The sequence below is a fragment of the Monodelphis domestica genome, chromosome 3 (assembly GCF_027887165.1).
Source record: "Monodelphis domestica isolate mMonDom1 chromosome 3, mMonDom1.pri, whole genome shotgun sequence".
Lineage (NCBI taxonomy): Eukaryota > Metazoa > Chordata > Mammalia > Didelphimorphia > Didelphidae > Monodelphis > Monodelphis domestica.
This window is the reverse complement of record NC_077229.1, coordinates 85,718,571-85,737,823: the sequence shown is the minus strand read 5'-3', so window position 1 is coordinate 85,737,823 and position 19,253 is coordinate 85,718,571. Positions and strand designations below refer to the sequence as shown.

Here is a 19,253-nt window from a genome sequence, read left to right as displayed (position 1 = left end):
GTGTCAGTGCCCAGCCCTGGCTGGACGCGGCATCTTCTGGGCCTTGAACGCTGGGGAAACTTCTCCAGCTCCTACCCTGGAAGGGTTAAAGGGGCTTCCAGTGCCCGGGCTGCGGTGAGGGAGGGTGGCAGCGATCAGACAGAGCCTTCTCGGGGAGGGGCGGAGGGTCTATGGACCTCGGCCATCCTTTGGGGAACGTGGGGACAACTGAACTCCTGGTGCCCAAGAAAAAAAGCGGTCTCCCTGGGGGGCCCAGTGCCTCTTCGGTTCTCCTCAGGAGCACCTTTGCACAAGGCTAGATGGGAATTAGGGGGGATTGGGGAATAAAGGGAGGGAGAGAGAGAGCCCCCTTGTCGTTCTCAGCCTCTGCCCCTAAGCTGACACGAGGGGGTGGGGGCTGCTCATTCTGACAGTTTCCCTCGAGGAGAGTTAGGAGAGTGACTGGTTCCATCCTCTGATGGGGCTCTGTGCCGGGGCTCTCTCACATTGCTCGGGTCTGGCCACTGTGGGGGCATCAGATTCTCCCCCTTTCATAATTGTACCCCAGTGACTGTCCTAGTTTCCGCGTTCAGCTGCTCTTCTGCCCACTTACTAGCCCCCACCTTTCCCCAGAGGGGATCCTGTTCTTTGCTGGAGCCCCACCTCCCCCTTACCCTTCCACACAGGGCTTTTCGGTCTGTTGTGACTCGGGGGTCCCTCCTCCTCCTTTCCCTCAGCTCCCTCCTTCCCAGCATTCTCACCCGTTTCCCGGGAAACTGCTATTGCTGCTGTCTCCTGTAAGCATGCCCCTCTTCCCCCAGCGAAGGCTCCCTTCTCCCAGGTCCCAGCCCCCTGGTGTTTCCTAGTAGGGGAGGGAGAGAGCCCATCCCTGACAACTTCCTGATCTCCCCAGGCCTCCACTTCACCCCTGGGGTCTGTTGGGGTGGGTGGTATTGGGAGCCAGACTTGGGCCTTCCTAGGTTACAGTTTCTCCCAGGGGGCAGTTAGTCTCCCCAGTAGGGTTGCTGGCTACTCTCCCAAGCCTTATTCCCACTCAGCCCGAGACATTCAGAGAGGTCTTGCAGTCAGTGGAGGTCATCTAGCCTAGCAGAGGCTGAATCCTAGAAACCAGGCTTTAAGAGTGGGGAAGGGACCCTGCCCCAGCTTCCTGCACATCCTCCCAGGCCACTGACAAAGGCAGAGAAGTTCTTTGAGCTGCTCTTTCCTTCGATGAACCAGAGAGGGAATTTGGGATTGCTTGATCATCAGCTTTCAGTGAGGCACCTTTCTTTTCCCTCTTCTCCCTTCCCCAACAAGAAGCCTCCCAGGCACACAGTACCAGAGAATCTGGACTCGAATTTTCTGCTTCTTTTTACCTTCCCTTCAGGTAATATATACTTTTTCTTTGGGTTCCCCTTCTGGGGACATAGTGCCTGGTAAAGAGCTCTTAAGTTTGCTGATTGGTATACGGGAAAATTATAGTCAAGCAATTCAACTTTAGCCAGTTACTGCTTTCTCTCTCTAGGACTCAGTTTCCTGCCCTGTACAATGAGAGGATTAATCTAGCCCCTTCCTGTTTTAACATTTCATGATCCTATAAGCTACAGAAATGCTGTTTTGAGAAGGAATCAAGGACAAAGCCCCAGGGATGGGGGAAAGGCAGGGAATGGCAGATGAGTATTCTTAGAGGACTTCTTGGCCAGATTCTTTCCCTCTGGGCACCTTTGGTGGGTGGGGAGCTGTCCTGGTGGGGAGGTCCTGAAGTCTATGATCCACAACCCATGTGCCCGCAGTACTGATGCCCATTTGGATCCTTGCTCCCTTCTCTCTGGAGCACTCTGGAAGGTTGTATAATGGGAAAGAGGAGTAAACTTCGAGTGAACAGGCCTGAGATCAGGTCTTGTTCCTCTTGAGACTACATTAGCTGAGGCTTCGTTACCTCATTTGTTAAAGGAGTAGAATTCTCTCCACTTCCTGCATCACATAGCTATTGTAAGGATCCTGCATTATAAACTTAGTGTTACAGAAGTGAGAGCAGTTCTGGAGTGTGGCCCTGAAACCTGCTTTCTTCATCTACAGAAGGCTGGGGAGCCCTTTGGAGGAAAGGAGCCCTTCTACACACTGGGCTGCTCAGCTTTCAGGAATAAGAATAATTAATAATGATGATGATAATCATAGTAACAACATATAGAATTTTCAAGTTTGCAAAGGCTCTTTATATATTATTTTATTTGATTCCACCAAAACCTTATAAGGCAGGTGCTGCTCTCCTTATGTCCATTTTACAGATAGGGAAATTGAGACTGAGAGAGAGTAAATAATTTGCCAAGGTACACACAGTCAAGTATCTGAGGAAGGATTTGAACTTTGGGTCTTTCTGAGCTGCCACCTAACTACCTGGGGGGAGGGGGTGGGGTGGAGATGTAGGGTTTGAGGTTTGATAAACATAAGAGGACCTAATAGACCTGGCCTCAACACTAAGACAGGGGCTTGGAGAGATGGCCTCAATAGTGGAGGTGGGTGATCCTGGCCTTCTGAAATCCCCTGGTCATCTGACTTACCTTTCTATCATGTATTTTGAAGAGATCAGAGGCTCATAACTTTAGGTCAAAAAGGACCTCAAAGACCATCTATTCCAGCTTTCTTATTTTATATTTTATAAATAAGGAAACTGAGGCCTATGGAAAAGTTCAATGATTTGCCAAGGCCACACAGTAATAAGCACTGGAGGCAAGATTTGAACTTGGTTCTTCTGTTCAATGCTTCTTCTGTTTTTGTGGGATTGTCAGGGTGGAGTGGGGTTCAGGCAGGGGTTGAGGACTATACACAACAGAAGGGACTTTTTATTGGGATTGATTCCTTCTCTGGGGGAAGCAGAGTCAGGAGTGGAATTCCCAGCCCCCTCCCCACCCTCACTTCCAGCCTCCCTTTCCCCAGCGTAGGTTGATTAACAGCCCCCACCTGGAGTTATTTCTAGGACTGGTGACGTGTGCCAGGAGGCTTCATTGTCTTCTGCTCCCCAGGAGCTCCCAACTCTGCCTCCCCCACAGTCCCCACGTGGAATCCCACCTTCCTCTCCACAGGTCCTCCAGCTCAAGCCCCTTTGCCACCCCTAAAACTCAATCTTTGCTCTCTAACGACAGGAGAGCTGGAGTTGTGGGTTCCAAAGTCACAGATAAGGAAACAAAGAGACCATCATCAGGATCCATGCTAGGCTGCAGATGGGGGGTTATTTACTTTGGGGTGGAGGGATGGAGATGGTCAGGGTTGAGGTGGTTAGGAATCTGGTAGGGAAGGGGAAGCAGTTCCTTCAGGTTCACCCAGGGAGTCAGCAGGAACAGGAATTGAGGTAGCCTGACCCTGGACTGTGTGCCTCTCCATACCTGGAATGTTGGATTTTGGCTCCTGGCTTCCCTGGCTGCCTTTGAGTCTTAACTAAGCTCCCAAGATTCTGCAGGAAGTGTTTCCCTGTCCTTGAATGCTCTCTCTGCCAATGCCTTCTCTTCAAGATTACTCTAGTTTACCCCCTAGATACCTGGGATACTCACAGTTGTTTGTATGTTGAGAAAGAGCATGTGCGCTCTTGGAAGTCAGGTACAGTTTTTTTTTTGGCCTTTTTTCAGCACTTAACACAGTGCTTGGCACATAGTAGGTGCTTAATAAATGCTAGTTACTGACTCTCAGGCCAGCACTTTCTGAGAGCCATCAGCCATCTCCCTTCCCCCATTCCACTTCATGGTTCCCTGTGAGTGCTTTAATTACCACTTAAGCAGGGAAATGATTCCCAAATTGGCTGGGGGAAGAGCTGGAGAGATGGCACAGTCTCCTGTCGGCCTGCTCCTCCCTTCCTTTTGTTCCCCCAGGGAGAGTGGAACTTTTGGGAACAAAGTGAGGGGAGGGGAAGGGAAGCAGGAGCAAACAATTGCTTTCAGCTCCCTCAATTTTCATCTTCCTACTCCCCCCTTCTAATTCTTCCAGCCTAAATTCAGAGGAAGGCTGGAATAGGTGGGATGATTAAGTGGCACCATCTTGGAAAGGTGATATTTCTTGCTGCACCTGCTGAAGTTGGCTTCCTTCTAAAGAAACCCACCAAGAATGGGGTTGGAACTTTGCCCATGACCACTGGTTCTCCTCCTACCTTCATTTTCTCCTTTCTTTATCTCTATTCTGCCTTCGGATGTCCCACAAGGGTCAGTAATCTTCTCTTCCTTGGCAATCTCAACCATTCCCATGACTCTACTTACCTGCTCCTTACTGTGTAGATGGCTGATTTTTTAAAAGTTTCTATCTTGGATTTCCAGTTGCCTGCTGGGCCCCTCTTGAAAGCACCACCTCACATTTGATTTGCTTTGGATCATAGATTTATTTATTGATTGATTGTTATTTTTTTTTATAAAACTCTCACCCTCCATCTTAGAATCAATACTGGGTATTGGTTCCAAGGCAGAAGAGTGGTAAGGGCTAGGCAATGGGGGTTAAGTGATTTGCCCAGGGACACACAGCTAGGAAGTGTCTGAGGTCAAATTTGAACCCAAGACCTCCCATCTCTGGGCCTGGCTGGGTCATAGATTTAGAACTGAAATCAACCTTAGAGGTCAGCTAGTCCAACTTCCTAATTTTATATTCAAGGAAGATGAATGACAATTGAATAGGGGCTATAAGTGGAACTGCTGAGATTCAAACTCAGTTCCTCCAGCTCTAAATCCAGCATTCATGATTCCTCAACATGCCCTAAATTGAATTTGACATCCCCCCTCAAATCTGCCCCTCCTCCTCCCCAATTCCCTGTTTCAGATGACATCACCTTCCTCCCCATCACCCAGGCTCAGAATCTCAGAGTCATCCTAAAATGTTCCTTCATCTTCACCCCCTCACATCCAATCATCTGCTAAATCTTGTTGATTCCACCTCTGAAACGTTCCTCGCATCTGCCCCCTCTGCTCAGCTCATGCATTCTCATTCAGTCTTCGGATGAATGTAATAGCCATCTGATTGTTCACCCTGGCTCCAGCCTCTCCTCTTAACAGGTCCATTTTGGAGCAGTAATTTCTTCCTTTTTAGCTAAAATTCACCTCCTTATAATGCCTTTTGGTCCATCCCTGCCTACCCCTTTCTTTCCTCTGGAACGAAGCAGAAAAAAATTGATTCTCCCTTCCTCTCTTACTCTCAATAGCTATAAGCCTGTTGACAGGAGACATTAAGAAGGGCACTGAATTTACTAGCAGTGTGAATGTGGACAAATCACTTCCCCTGGCAAGGCCTCAGTATCCCTCCTTTGTAAAATGGGCAGATCATCCTTGCTTTGTCTCCCCTTTAGAGCTGTTGGGAAGATCCAATGAAAGCTAGTGGTTGAAGAATCACTGTGCAAATGTAAAGCATTGTAGATGGTACCTTAGAGCTATTAGCCATGATTATTGCTCTCTCCTGACCCTCAGCAGCCTAAAGCTCTTAGCTGTTAGGTGGGGAGCCCTCTCTGCCCCAGACATCATCGCCTCCTAACCTCAGAAAGAGAGATTCGAGATACAGGACTACCGAAGAAAGAGCTTTTCCTCACAGCCTCTATTCCAGTTCCAAGGGTCTTTCTTGGGTGAGGGTCAAGGAAAGGGAAAGGTTGGATCCTTGTGTAATTCTTCTAGAAACATATACATCTCTTTGAGCCATTTCTCAGTGGAAATTCCATCCACTATAGAGAAAAAGGACCTGTTCTCACTGCCCGTTCTCTTCACTTCCATTCCTCCTCCCTCTTTCCCCCCTACCCTATGCTGGTCTCTTGGCTGAATCCTGAGAGCCCCTTCCCACCCAGCTGGGGAAATGGAAAGACGTGGTCAGCAAACATGAGCTTTGGCTCCTTTTGCTTCTCTTCCCAATGGTCCCAGGCCTGGGAGCTAGACCCTGTGGGATGCCAGCGCTTCCCATTTTCCCCTCTTCTCCTCCATTGACCTTTAGCACCTAAGTCTAAGTGTAAGAGCTACTGAACTTCACTGTCAGAGCTTCCAATGTCACAACTTACGGTGGGAAGAAAAGCTAAGGTGTAATCATAGCATTTTAGAGAGGGAAGGGAATGATCCAAATCCTTCATTTTACAGATAAGACTCTTAGGTGGTACAATGTTAGAGCTGTTATCAGAACCCTTAGAGCAGGGGGTTCTTGGCCATTTTTGGGTCCTGGATACCTTTGGCAGTCTAGTGAATTCTGTGGACTTCATCTGTTTTTTTGTTTGTTTTAAAACCCTTACCTCCCACCTTAGAATCAAGGATAAGCCAGGAAATATGAGTTCAAATTTGAACCCAGGACTTATCTCCACTGAACCACCTAGCTGCTCCTTCTCCCCTTTCTTGTCTGTCTGTTTTTTTTTTTTCAGCTCTTACCTTCAATCTCTGAATTGATACTTAGAATCAGTTCTGAGGCAGTAGAGTGATCAGGGCTAGGCAATTGGGGTTCAGTGACTTGCTCCCCCCCACCAGTCAAATAGCTGGGAAGTGTCTGAATCTGCATTTGAACCCAAGTCCTCCTGACTCCAGGCTACCTATCAGCTTTCTTATTAGAATTATGGCTTTTAATGCATAAAATAAAATAACATGCTGTTAAAAGAAAACCAATTACATTGAAATACAGTTATTGAAATATTAACAACAACAAAACAAATTCATGAGCCTTGCTACAGATTTTGCAGATGGGAAAACTGAGGCTCAAACAAGGGAGGTGACTTGCCCATGATCACACATTGAGTTGGGACAGAACTGGGAGGCTGGTTTATAATTACTGATGAATGGAGTTTTCATTGTCCTGAGCAGGATGGGCACAAGATAAGCCCAGGAACTGGCTGGTCTTTGGGGCCCAGCCAATGCCACACAGCTGCTACCAATCCCCTTAATTAGCCAGGCGGGAAATGAACAATGTATAAATGACCCCTTTCAGACTCTGGAGAACAAGGGGTGCTGACTGATGAAAAGACTCTAACCTACCATTAGCAGGGGGGGGAGAACGTGCTGCTCTTTCCCCCTTCTTCCCACTGTGACTGCCCACCCCTTCCCCTAGCCTGTTCAGGAATCAGCAGTTATTCCATGAGCCTATCACCCATCCAGGGCCTCCAGCCTTAGTCTCCATCCTCAGATTCCTTTACAGACTCTCAGAGTTGGAAGGGAGCTCAGAGGCCATCTGGTCCAACCTATACCTAAACAAGAAATCCCTTTCCATATTTCTAATAAGAAATGTTTCCATCTCTCCTGGAAGACCACCTGGGAAGGAGAACCCACTATTTCTGGAAGCAGTTTTGGGATAATTTTTTTTTTTAATCTCTTGCCTTCTGTCTTAGAATCAATAATGTATTATTGGTTCCAAGGCAGAACAGAAAGGGCTAGTCAATGGGAGTTTAAATGCCTTGCCCAGGGTCACACAGCTAGAAATGTCTGAGGTCAAATTTGCACCCAAGACCTCCCCATTTCTGGGCTCGATTCTCAATCAACTGAGCTGCCCCTTTGGGATAATTTTTAGTAATCTTAAACCTGTGACTACAACTTCTCACCATTGGACATTTGTACTCGGATGTCCTGTTAGCTTCACAAACTTGTATTGAATGTTAAAAAATCATTTCCTTCCTTTGGACCCATTCTTCTTCTAATTGAGTATTCATTATTTTGAATTGAATAGATGAATAAAACATTTATGAATCCCCAGATATGTCAGAATCGGTGCTATGTTCTGGGGATACAAAATACAGAGGCGAGATGGCCCTCACTGTCTTCAGGCAGCTTACGTTCTAATAGGGGGAAGATGGTGCATAAGAGGTGTCCAGGAAAGGGAATTTTGGTCTAGGAATTCACAGGGATGATGGCAAGAGCTCCAAGGCACTCGATTACCCAACTTTTCTTCTAGCAGTGATCTGATGACTCTTGAGAGCAAGAAGTGGAAAATGAGGGGGCAGTAGGTGAGTAAGAGTGACGGACAGATTGCAAGAGTTTGTCCAGGTTTCCTGGTGACAGATTGGAAGGGATGATTGGATTGATCGATTGAGTTGCTCCCATGGTCTAGGGACAACATGATATAATAAGTTATTTCACCTATCCGGACAGATGAACTTCAGTTCTAAGTTTGAAAGCTGAGTGGCTCATCTCCAGAGAGGGGCACCCTGGCCTCTGGAATCACCAACTGGAAGGTGCTCCATCAGGGGCACCACAATGTGCCCACTCAGATTCCTTGACCGGGAATCTTCCTCTGTACTCACTCTCTATGTCCTGTCATTTGTCAAGTTTTGTTTCTTCTGGCTGCATGGTATTTTCCATTTCTCCCTTCCTTTCCACTTCTTTTCAATGTTGTATGTTGTTTTCCCATCGACAAGATTGTCTTCCACATTCCTTCGTCTCTTTCTTCTCTTCCCCTCTCCATCCTAGAGGACTACACCTTATTAAAAATAATTTTATTTAAGCGTAAGGACAGAACTCCCCCCCCCCCACCAGAAAAATCAATGGACACATTGAGAAAATCTGGCATTACATGCAGTGTTTTCTACTTGTAAACTTTCTCCTTCACTTTGTTCCTCAGCCTCTGCAGAGGAGCAGAACAGGTATTTTCTCTTTTCTTTTTTTTAAACCCTTACCTTTCATCTTAGAATCTTGGTTATGAGGCAGAAGAGTAGTTAGGACTAGGCAATGGGGGTTAAGTGACTTACCCAGGGTCACATAGCTGGGAAGTGTCTGAGGTCAGATTTGAACTCTGGACCTCAGGTATCTCTTCATGTCTCATCTTTAGGATCAAACTTACTCTATACTTTCACAACATTAAGTTTTTTTTTGTTTGTTTATAGTATCACCCTTTATTTCTTTTCTTTTTCCTTTTCTTGGGAAAAATTTTTATTTAGTCAATTTAGAACATTATTCCTTGGTTACAAGAATCATATTCTTTCCCTCCCTTCCCTCCCCCCTCCCCCTTCCCGTAGCTGACACACAATTCTGCTGGGTTTTACATGTGCCCTTGATGAGAACCTATTTCTATGTTCACAACATTAAGTTTTGATTGATTTGTGGTAGTCATTCTTCCCAATTATTTATTTATTTTTATTTTTTAAAACTCTTATCTTCTGTCTTAGAATCAATACTGTGTATTGGTTCTATGGCAGAAGAATGGTAAGGGCTGGTCAATGGGGGCCAAGTGACTTGCCCAGGGTCACACAGCTGGGAACTGTCTGAGACCAGGTTTGAACCTAGGACCTCCCATCTCTAGGCCTGACTCTCAATCCACTGAGCCACCCAGCTGCTCCCTAATTATTTATTGTAGTCATTGTGCTTATTGTTTTTCTGGTTCTGCTTACTTCAGTTCATGCTTGTCATTTTCTTGTAGCACAGTAACTAAAGTATTATCAGGCATTTACAATCTTTCCCAAGCTGGCTTCAACCTTAGATCTCTCTGACCTTCCGTCTTGGAGTCAATACTGTGTATTGAAGGCAGAAGAGTGGTAAGGGCTAGGCAATGGGGGTTAAGTGACTTGCCCAGGGTCACACAGCTAGGCAGTGTCTGAGGCCAGATTTAAACCCAGGACCTCCCATCTCTAGGCCTGACTCTCAATCACTGAGCCACCCAGCTGCCCCCCTTAGAGTTATTTCTCATCATTTGACTTCACTCATACTATGGTCCAACCCTACTTGTTCCAAGTCTCTGCTCCCCCCACTTTCCAGTATCCCTCTCACCCTGCACATCCATACCCACACTCACAGGCTCACCCAGCCCCTCTCCCCAAACCACACAGACCTCATACTCCATTTCATCTCTTCTTCTGAGGCTTCGGAAATTCATCCTTGAGGCGTTTCCCACCTCTCTTGGTCTCACTTCCTGAAATGTAGGTCCTCCTGCCCAGATGGCTTAGTGGAGTGTGGCCACGGTGCATGCCGTGCATGCCGCAGCTTCTTGGAGCCTTGGTAGGCTAGCCACCCTTTCCCCGAATTCTTTGAAAACCCTTCTCTCGAAATTCAAGCATGCTCGTCAGACTGTGCCTGGCATTCATTCCCATTGTCCTCAGTCTCAAACTTGAGGAGCACATAGTTGCTCCCTCCCAAGGTCCCCCTGAACCACTCCTTTTTTTTTTTTTTTGCCCAGGAATGATCTCTTCCTTATTAAGCGAGATTCAAGCCCAGAACAGAACCCTGCCTTTGCTAGTTCTTTATCTTTCCAGAAAAGGTGTTTAGTACCTCTGGTGTGAGGGCTTGTGCAGGGCTCTTTTCAGGGCTGTCCATCCACCTTTGGGGTCCATCTGCCCCCCAGCCTTCCCCAGGGCTCCAAGGAGCTATAGTACGCCTCTCGGCCATGCCCCGGTAAACCATCTTGGCAGGTTGAGGGTAACCCAGGGACCTGAATCCTTGGGTGAGTTAAGAGGTGTCTATCCCAGACACCTGAAGACTTCTCTCAATGGAAGGGGCAGATGAGAGCAATTTGTTCTGATGGCCACGAAGGTAGCAGAAGCAGGTGCCGTAGAGCACTCAGAGCTTGGTTAGATACTGAGGGAGCCAAGGTCGCCCACTGCACCCCAAGCCACTGCCAGTCGTGTTGACTTTTGTCTTGCCACGGGACTTGGATGACTCTGGAGGAGAGAGTGAGGTCACTGGCTTTGTGCAGCTGCCCCTCTTAAATCCAATTTACGGCTGAGTCCGAAGATATCGCCCGGGGATCTCACGTTGGTTCTTTTTCAGTACAAAGGACAACAACCAACCAGCCGCCATCTTCCCAGACAGGTTTTCTATCCGATGTTCTTTTAATCTATAAGCTGGCCTTCTCTCTGTTCCTCGCACAGTACATTCCATCATTTGCCATCATGCATTTGCACCGAACCATCTTCCATGCCTGGAATACATTCATTCCTCATAGAATTCCTCTCTTCTTTTAGAACTCAGCTCAAGCACCACCTTCCATGTGAAGCCTTTCTGGATTCTCCCAGACTTCTTATGCCTTCCCTTCCCAATGACCTTATTTGTAATGGCAACTAGGCAGAGAAGTGGATAGAATGCTGTATTTGTAGTTGGGAACGCCTGAGTTCAAATCCTACCTCAGATACTTACTAGTTGGGTGAATCACTTAACCTCTCTCTGCCTCAGTTTTCTCATCTGGAATTACAAGAATTTGTTTTTTTGCCTATTTTACAGGAATCAAATGATAAATGCTCTGCAAAACTTAAAGCGTGATATCAATGTGAGCCATTATTTTTTTCTTGTATATATACTCATATGTGTCTTTGTCTTCCTTGTTAGATGCAAGTTCCTTCAGAATAGGGAGTTGTATGTGTGTCCTCACTGCCTGGCACAAAGCTGGCTTTTTTTTTTTTTTATCATACCTTACTTTTTGTCTTAGAGTCAATACTGTGTACTTGTTTCAAAGCAGAAGGTTAGGCAATGGGAATTTTTGCCCAGAGACACATAGCTAGGAGGTATCTGAGACTAGATTTGAATCCAAGACCTCCTGGCTCTAGGCCCAGTTCTCAGTCCACTGAGCCACCTAGTTTGCTCTTAATAAGTTCTTGTCTACTTGCTTCCATCAGTGGAGTCTTCCTTGGGTTCTTCTAACTCCCAGCTTCTCTGACCTTTCAAGAATAAAGGGGGCAGCTGGGTAGCTTTGTGGATTGAGAGCTAGACCTAGAGATGGGGTTCAAATATGACTTCAGACTCTTCCTAGCTGTGTGACCCTGGGCAAGTCACTTAACCTCCATTGCTTAGCCCTTAACTCTCTTCAGCCTTGAAACCAATACACAGTATTGTATTGTGTTATATACCAAGACGGAAGGTAAAGGTTTAAAAAAAATAAAGGAATGTGTATCTTGTCCAAAGAATAAATGTTTAACAAATAAAATAATGCAAATAAACTTAAATTATTAAATGTTTTTAAATTATTTAAATGCTTAACAAATCATTTAATTAAACTAAATTAAATGTTTAATAAATTAATTAAATGTTTAATAAATAAGTTAATTAAAATAAGTTATTGAAATATTTAATAAATTTCATAAACTTTAATAAATGTTTGTCAAATGCTGAATTGAGGGGGCACAACTGTTGAAAACAAAGGCCCGGAGGGAGCTAGTGCTGTGCATCATTCTCACCTGAGGTGTGCCATGCTGGTGAGAAATTCCCCCTTCCCCGGCTGCTGTTTGCCAGACTCCGGCCCAGGCTCTGATTCTAGTAGCCTAGTGGACCTGATTGAAGGCGCATCAATCTAGGTCCTTCTGTGACCTGAGGCAAGGCAAGTCCTATTTTTGAGCTTCTTTTTCTCATCTAAGTAATGGACAAATTGGATTACATCCTGGAAGATCTACAGTATGAGCCATAGCACAGACATAGCCTGCCTTGACCCTAGGGTGCAGTCGGCCTCAGATCTTAGCAAAAACATTTTAAATTTAATGAATAGGCACGTAGAACCTAATTACACACAAATCTCAGTTAGTAACTGATGCCAGGTGTTGTGGTAACAGGCTGGAATCAATTAGTAATTGCAATCAAAGCTGAGTGTCATTAATCAGAGGATTCAATTAATTTGGTCTACACGTAGGGATTTCTTTTCTTTTCTTTTTTTTTTAAACCCTCACCTTCCATCTTAGAGTCAATACTGTGTATTGGCTCCAAGGCAGAAGAGTGGTAAGGGCTAGGCAATGGGAGTCAAGTGACTTGCCCAGGGTCACACAGCTGGGAAGTGTCTGCGGCCACATTTGAACCCAGGACCTCCCATCTCTAGGTCTGAGTCTCCATCCACTGAGCCACCCAGCTGCTCCCCCCGCCCCCCGGCTTTCTGACCAGTCGGCCTACTGTATAAACACGTGAACGAGCCAAGATGCAGCTTCTGTTCCAAGGGCTCTCCCAGCTCCGATTATCTCTGTTCTAAGGTGCCTCGAAGCCCTGCGCTTCTGTTTGTAAGGCCACTCCAGCCGGGTCATTCTTAAAATCAGACACCATCCCAGTGCCATTCCCTGTTCTAACGATATAACGGAGCGACCCGGAATGGGACCACGAGGGGGCAGCAGCCTCCCATCGAAGACGCCACCAGGCGCGTGGGAGGAAATTGGGGCCACCAGCCTTCCGGCCTCGGAATTCGGAGCTCCCGGAGTTCCGGGAATTCTGGAGGTTTCTGCCCTCGGGAACAGGAACCCTGAGGCCCAAGGAGGGAACCGAGATTTGGGGGAAATCTGCCTTCTGCGCTGTGCGCGCGCTCCGGGCTCTCTGCTCGGTTCTACAGAAATAAATGTTGGCACCCAAGTGTATTCGTCTGGGCAGGGTGTTGTGCAAAGACCGGGAGACTTGAGTGTTTCGGGCCCCGGGCTTTATTCTATGTCTCCGTGCGCCCGAGGAAAAAACCCTGAATGTGACCTAAATTCCAGTCCTGGGTCGACTTCGGAGATCTGGGACCATTTCTCTGTTCATTTTTCTCATCTATAAAATGAAAGAGTCGAAACAGATCATCTCAATTGCCCAGCCAGCCTCCCGAGGAAGAGTTTGGGAAACACATCACAAGCCTGGCATGAGGTTTTCATCAGGGGGGAATTGGGACCGTAGACTTAGAGCTGGAAAGGATCTTAGTCCAGGGGATTCTTTGGAGAAAAAATAAAAATAAAAAAACGTTCTCCTCAATTATATGTAAAAACCAATTTTTAACAATTAAAAATTTTTTTGAATCCCAAATTCTCTTTTTCCTGTCCCTCCTCTAGTCCAACAGATTCTTTACCTTTTCTGTGTCATTCCTTTTAGGAGTAAAGCTTCTTAAAATCTTCTTAGAATCTTGTTAAATGTATAAAATTACATAGGATTAAAAGGGAAGCTAATTATAGCAAAATAAAGATCTATTTTTTTCTCATCCAAGTTCCTGGGTCCCCTAAAGTACGCTTTTTGCAAGTCTATGGACTCCAGGTTAAGAACCTCTGCTCTGGGGGCAGCTGGTAGCTCAATGGATTGAGAACCAGGGGAGGTCCTGGGTTCAAATGTGACCTCAGACACTTCCTAGCTGTGTGACCCTGGGCAAGTCACTTAACCCCCATTGCCTAGCCCCTACCTCTCTTCTGCTTTAGAACCAAATACACAATTTTCATTCTAAGATGGAAGGTACGGGTTTAAAAGAAAAAAAAATTATAGGCTATGGGTTTATTAAAAACAAACAAACAAAAAAAGAGCTTTGTTGGGGACAAGAGAAAGATCAAAGAAGGGCCAAGTTCATAGCTCCAAAGGGATGGGACAGTCACAAGGGAGGATGGAGACAATGAAGAAGTACTCAGCTGAATCAGCTCTTCTTTTGTTTCTGTTTTCTCTGCCAAGGACAAGGATCTTCAGACTTGGAGGAACAGAACAAAATGCCTGACAGGGAGATAAGTGGGGAGACGTTAAGGAAGCTCCTAGCCAGTCTCTGAATTCAAATGACCAGGCTAAGAAGGACAACATCACTGAACAGAGAAAGCATTTGCAGATGGGATTGCCAGCCTGATGCTGGTGGTCTTTGAAAGATCCCAAAGGAGAGGAAAAGGAGGACAAAGTCTCAATATCTAAAGAGGGAAGAGGGCATCCTTTGGAGATTATGGACCACTGAGCTTGCCTTGGATGACTGACAGAATTCTCGACAATGTTAGGAGAGGCACCGATTCTAAGCTTTTAGAAATGGAAGGGGTGATCAGTGAGAGCTAGCATGGGTTACTTAAGAATAGGTCATGTCAAATTAACCTCGTTTCCTTTTTTAACAGGACTCCTGGACTGGTAGATCATGTGAAGTCTGTAGACGTATAATTCTCTCTCTGGATGTCAACAAGGCATTTGACAAAAGTCTCTCATGTAATGCTTTTGAACAGGATGGAGAGATTAGATGATGGGAAAGTGAGGTGAAATAGGAAGACAACCTCAAAGGACAGTCATCAATGGATTGACATCAGCTTGGAGAATGCCATTGATTAGTGTGGCCCAGGGAGAGATCTTAATTCTATCCCATCAAGCATATGTTCATTCAAATCACTGATAAAAGGGTTGGTCAGATTTATGGATGACAGAAACCTGAGTGGGATAATTAACCCCTAGAGGAGAGTCATGAACCAAGAAGATCTTAACACGAGAGGTGATTCACTATTTTTTTTAGCAGTCAGAATGTCATGATTTATTAATATCTGAAGAAATTTCATTCAAACATGACCAACTTGTACATTTTGACAATCACTTCCCATTTGGAAACAGTTAAAAGCCACTGACTTCTTTTGCAACTTGGGATGCAGACATTTAGAATTTAGCACTGTTAATCCTTGTTTGGTTTCTTTGCACTGACCAAGCAAGCACTCATTATAACATTGTTTGTGGCAAGAAAAAAAGAAATGAGATGTAACTTGTAGCTTTTGCAACAACACTTTGAACATTGACATTGTTTCCTTTCTACAACAGATGATTCGGTAAGCCCCAAAGCTTGCTGAGGATGGCTAAATGAAATGGAATAAGGAGAAAAGCAAATTCCTTCACTTGGGTTCGGAAAATCTGCCTCAAATGTATAGAATGGGGAAGATGGGGGAACAGGGCTAGATAACAATTCTTTTTTTTTCAAGTATGTCATTCCCCTTAATTGAATGTCTCATCATTGCAGTCAGGATGAAATACAAAATCCTCTCTTTGTTATGTATAGAAATTTCGATTTTGGGCCCAGTCTATCTTTTTAAAACTTATCACACCTTAGTCTCTTTCATGCACTCAACTTCCAACCAAATTTAGACAACAATTCTTTTTTTTTTCCCCTGGGGCGATCACTGTTTTTATTTATTTATTTTTTTAAACATTATTTTATTTGGTCATTGCTGAGCATTATTCATTGGAGACAAAGATCATTCTCTCCCACCCCCCCCCCCCCATCCCATAGCCGACCGTGATTCCACTGGGTATCACAAGTGTTCTTGATTTGAACCCATTTCCATGTTGTTGGTGTTTGCACCAGAGTGTTCATTTAGAGTCTCTCCTCAGTCATATCCCCTCAACCCCTGTAGTAGACAACAATTCTTAATGAAAACCATTTAAATGTTTTTATGACCAATAAACTCAGCATAAATGTGTCAGATAGAAAAGCAAATTCAATCCCAGGCTGCTATAATAGTGTTTAAGGGGAGGGAGATCATAGACCCCTATGTGGAGCCTTGTGTTCTGGGTACCAGTTTAGGAAGGACATTATCTAGCTGGTCTTTATCCACAGGAACAGCAACTCTAAATGCTAAAAGAACTGAACACTTGGCCATATGCAATGATCAGTCCAAGGATTTAGGGCTATTGATGGAGGTAGATTCCAAGCCAATGAAAGAATAACTGTGATGCTTAGAGACATCAGAAGAAGGCATGGGAGATAGTGGATTCCCCTTTACTGGAGATCTTTGAGTGCTCTAGATCAGATTAGATGGTTTTTTTCTTTTTAAACCCTTATTTTCTGTGTTAAATCCATACTAAACATTGATTTCAAGGGAGAAGAGTGTGAAGGGTGGGGCAATGGGGGTTAAGTGACTTGCCCAGAGTCACACAGACCAGATTTGAACACAGATCCTCTTGACTCCAAGCCTATATCTCTATCCACTGAGCTACCTAGATGAGGTGGTTTTTGAAATCTTTTACAAAACTGAGATTCTGTGAGTCCCTTGATTACCGTGTAATTTCCAGTCCTCAAGATTCAATTTTCTCATATTTAAATTGGTAATAAATGATCTCTAAAATACTTTCTTATTTTATATTGATGCTTTTTCTAACTAACATTTGATCAGTTCACTAAATCTTAATTTTTTATTTAAAAACCCTTATCTTCTGTTTTAGAACCATTATACAGTACTGATTCAAAGAAGACTCATGTCCTTATGTCATTTGTGCAGAAATGAACAAAGTGTTTCCAACGAACAAGATCAAATCGAGATACTAAGTCAAGGAGTCAAATTGAACCGAGGTTTCATTTGATGTGTTTACTTTTACCAACTAACCAGAGAACCTAATTCAAAACAAAGCACTTAACCAAAGAGCATAATGAGAAAAGTAGGAATAAAACAACACAGGCAGCTAGGTGGTGCACTGGGAGATCTGAGTTCAAATGCTGTCTCAGACATTTACTAGTGATGCTCCTGGTGAAGTTACTTAATCCTGTTGACCTCAGTTTCCTCATCCGTAAAATGAGCTGGAGAAGGAAATGGCAAACCACTCCAGTGTCTTTGCCAAGAAAACTCCAAATGGGGTCATGAAGAGTCAGGCATCACTAAATGACCAATAAATAACAAGTAATAAAATGCTTCCCCTATAAATCTGGGGCATAATCTTTTGTAGTCATCAGGGATGAAGAAGGGACATCCCTAAGGAATGTGGGGAGGAGTGTGCATAGAGAATACATGTAGCCAGGGCAAACTCATAGAGGGGCCATGTAAACCTCCACTGCAACAGGGCTGTTTGATGTCACCAATGAGCTGGCTTCCTGTGGGTGTCTGGGGCTCTGGTCCTGGGGTCCTATCTGTTTGCTGCCTGGGATGATTCCACTGGACTTGAGGCTGTAGGACTTCTCTGCTTCCATCTTCTGGCTTCAGCTGGAGTAATCCTCCATCAGGGGAAGGAATCACAATCCCACTTTACACAACAGTGGCTACAACCTGTTTTAAATTTACTTTAAGCTTCCCACAGTAACCTCTCCCTCCACCCTCTCTGCTTAGGACTTTATCTCATCTCATCTCATCTCATCTCATCTCATCTCATCTCATCTCATCTCATCTCATCTCATCTCATCTCATCTCATCTCATCTCATCTCATCTCATCTCTCTCTCTCTCTCTCTCTCTCTCTCTCTCTCTCTCTCTCTCTCTCTCTCTCTCTTTCTCTTCTCTCTCTCTCTCTCTCTCTCTCTCTCTCTCTCTCTCTCTCTCTCTCTCTCTCTCTCTCTCTCTCTCTCTCTCTCTCTCTTCACACAGACACACAGACACACACAAGGCCATTCGTGGAGAGCTCTTGCTTCACTCTCCTTCAAGGCAAATTTCTATATGCTTGCTTGATTTCACTCCATCTCATCTATGTCATCACCACTTTCTCATTTTTAATCTCTCTCATTCCATGTTGCCTACAAACACACCCATGTTTTTCCCTATCCTTAACAAATTCTCACTTAATCCTACCATGCTGCTAGATATCTTCCCATAGCTCTCCTCCCTTTCATGTCTAAACTTGAAAAAGCCAACTCTATTCGGTGCCTCCATTTCTCTTTTCACCTTCTTTTTAAACCTCTGCAATCTGGTTCTAACTTCCTCGTTCAATGGAAACAAATACCTTTAGTTGTTCTCAAATCTCAGCCTTTATTTTGCTTACAGATTCACATAGTTTTGGGCTGCTGGTATTAAAAATAGTGATGTCATCATCATCAGCAATCTGCATATAATCTTTGCCCTTGGTGATCTCCAGGATGTCCATATCCACCTCATCCATACCCACCTGCTAGATGTGTAGCTTCCAAATATCATAACTCACAGGCACCAGCTTGGAGCTTCCCCAGACCAGTCCATCCAGCTGGATGGAGCAGACACAGTCCTCCATCTTTAATATGTCTGTTTCATCATTCCAAGGCCATCTAGAAGGATGGAAGACTTAGCAATAAATCTTGGCTTCTTGGCCTCTTCTGAGTATTACTGGAACTGCTATTCCTCTTCTTCCTCATCATCACCACCAAACAGGTTGATCTCCTTGTGCTCTGTTGGTGTGACAGTTGTCAAGACAGGTGATATGGTGGATTCCTGTATTTTCTGCATGTTGGGTCTGAGGAACCAGAGAAAGGTGGGAGGCCTGGTGAGTTGCAAGTCTTGTATAACACTCTAAAGGCTCTGGTTTTCCATCTCCAGGTTGGCAGTTCTGGTGACCAGCTTTCTGTGACCTCCACTCAGGCAGCTTAAGAAAGCTAATGCTTGCACTCTGGCAGGAAGAACCAGCCACAAGACCATTCATTCGTCTGCTTGAAGAGTTTTTTCTCTGCATCATCATCACTGAATTTGTCAAACCAGCTATTCTCAAGCACCAGAAGGCTGATTGCCATCTTTATTTGATGAGAAGGGGGGCTAGTACCAGGTGACCAGTCCAACATCAAATTAGGCAAGCAGGGATGGAGAAAGGCAGAAACTGCTCTTTCTAAAATGACCAATGATCTTTTCATTGCCAGCTCTAATAGCCTTTTCTTCTTCCTCATCCTTTTGGCCTTGTCTGTGACTTTTGTCACTGTGGATCCCCTCCTCCTTGTGACACTGCTCTCCTATGATTTCTCCTGCTACCTGCTTCTTCTAGGTGGCCTTTGCTGGAT

General features: G+C 45.0%; 1 protein-coding gene across 2 annotated transcripts in view; it reads left to right on the top strand.

Moving 5' to 3' along the window:
* The window catches only part of YJEFN3 (YjeF N-terminal domain containing 3), a 38,220-nt gene that overhangs the window by 2,816 nt on the left and 16,151 nt on the right, over positions 1 to 19,253 (top strand). The window contains exon 1 of one of the 2 annotated variants that reach the window (XM_007489205.2): positions 18,802 to 19,024. The exons of the other annotated variant lie outside the window; for it this stretch is intronic. Coding sequence (XP_007489267.1) covers positions 18,861 to 19,024 — 164 coding nt within the window. The 5' untranslated portion in view covers positions 18,802 to 18,860. Of the gene's footprint in view, positions 1 to 18,801; positions 19,025 to 19,253 lie in introns of those variants that run through there. 2 annotated transcript variants of the gene reach the window in all.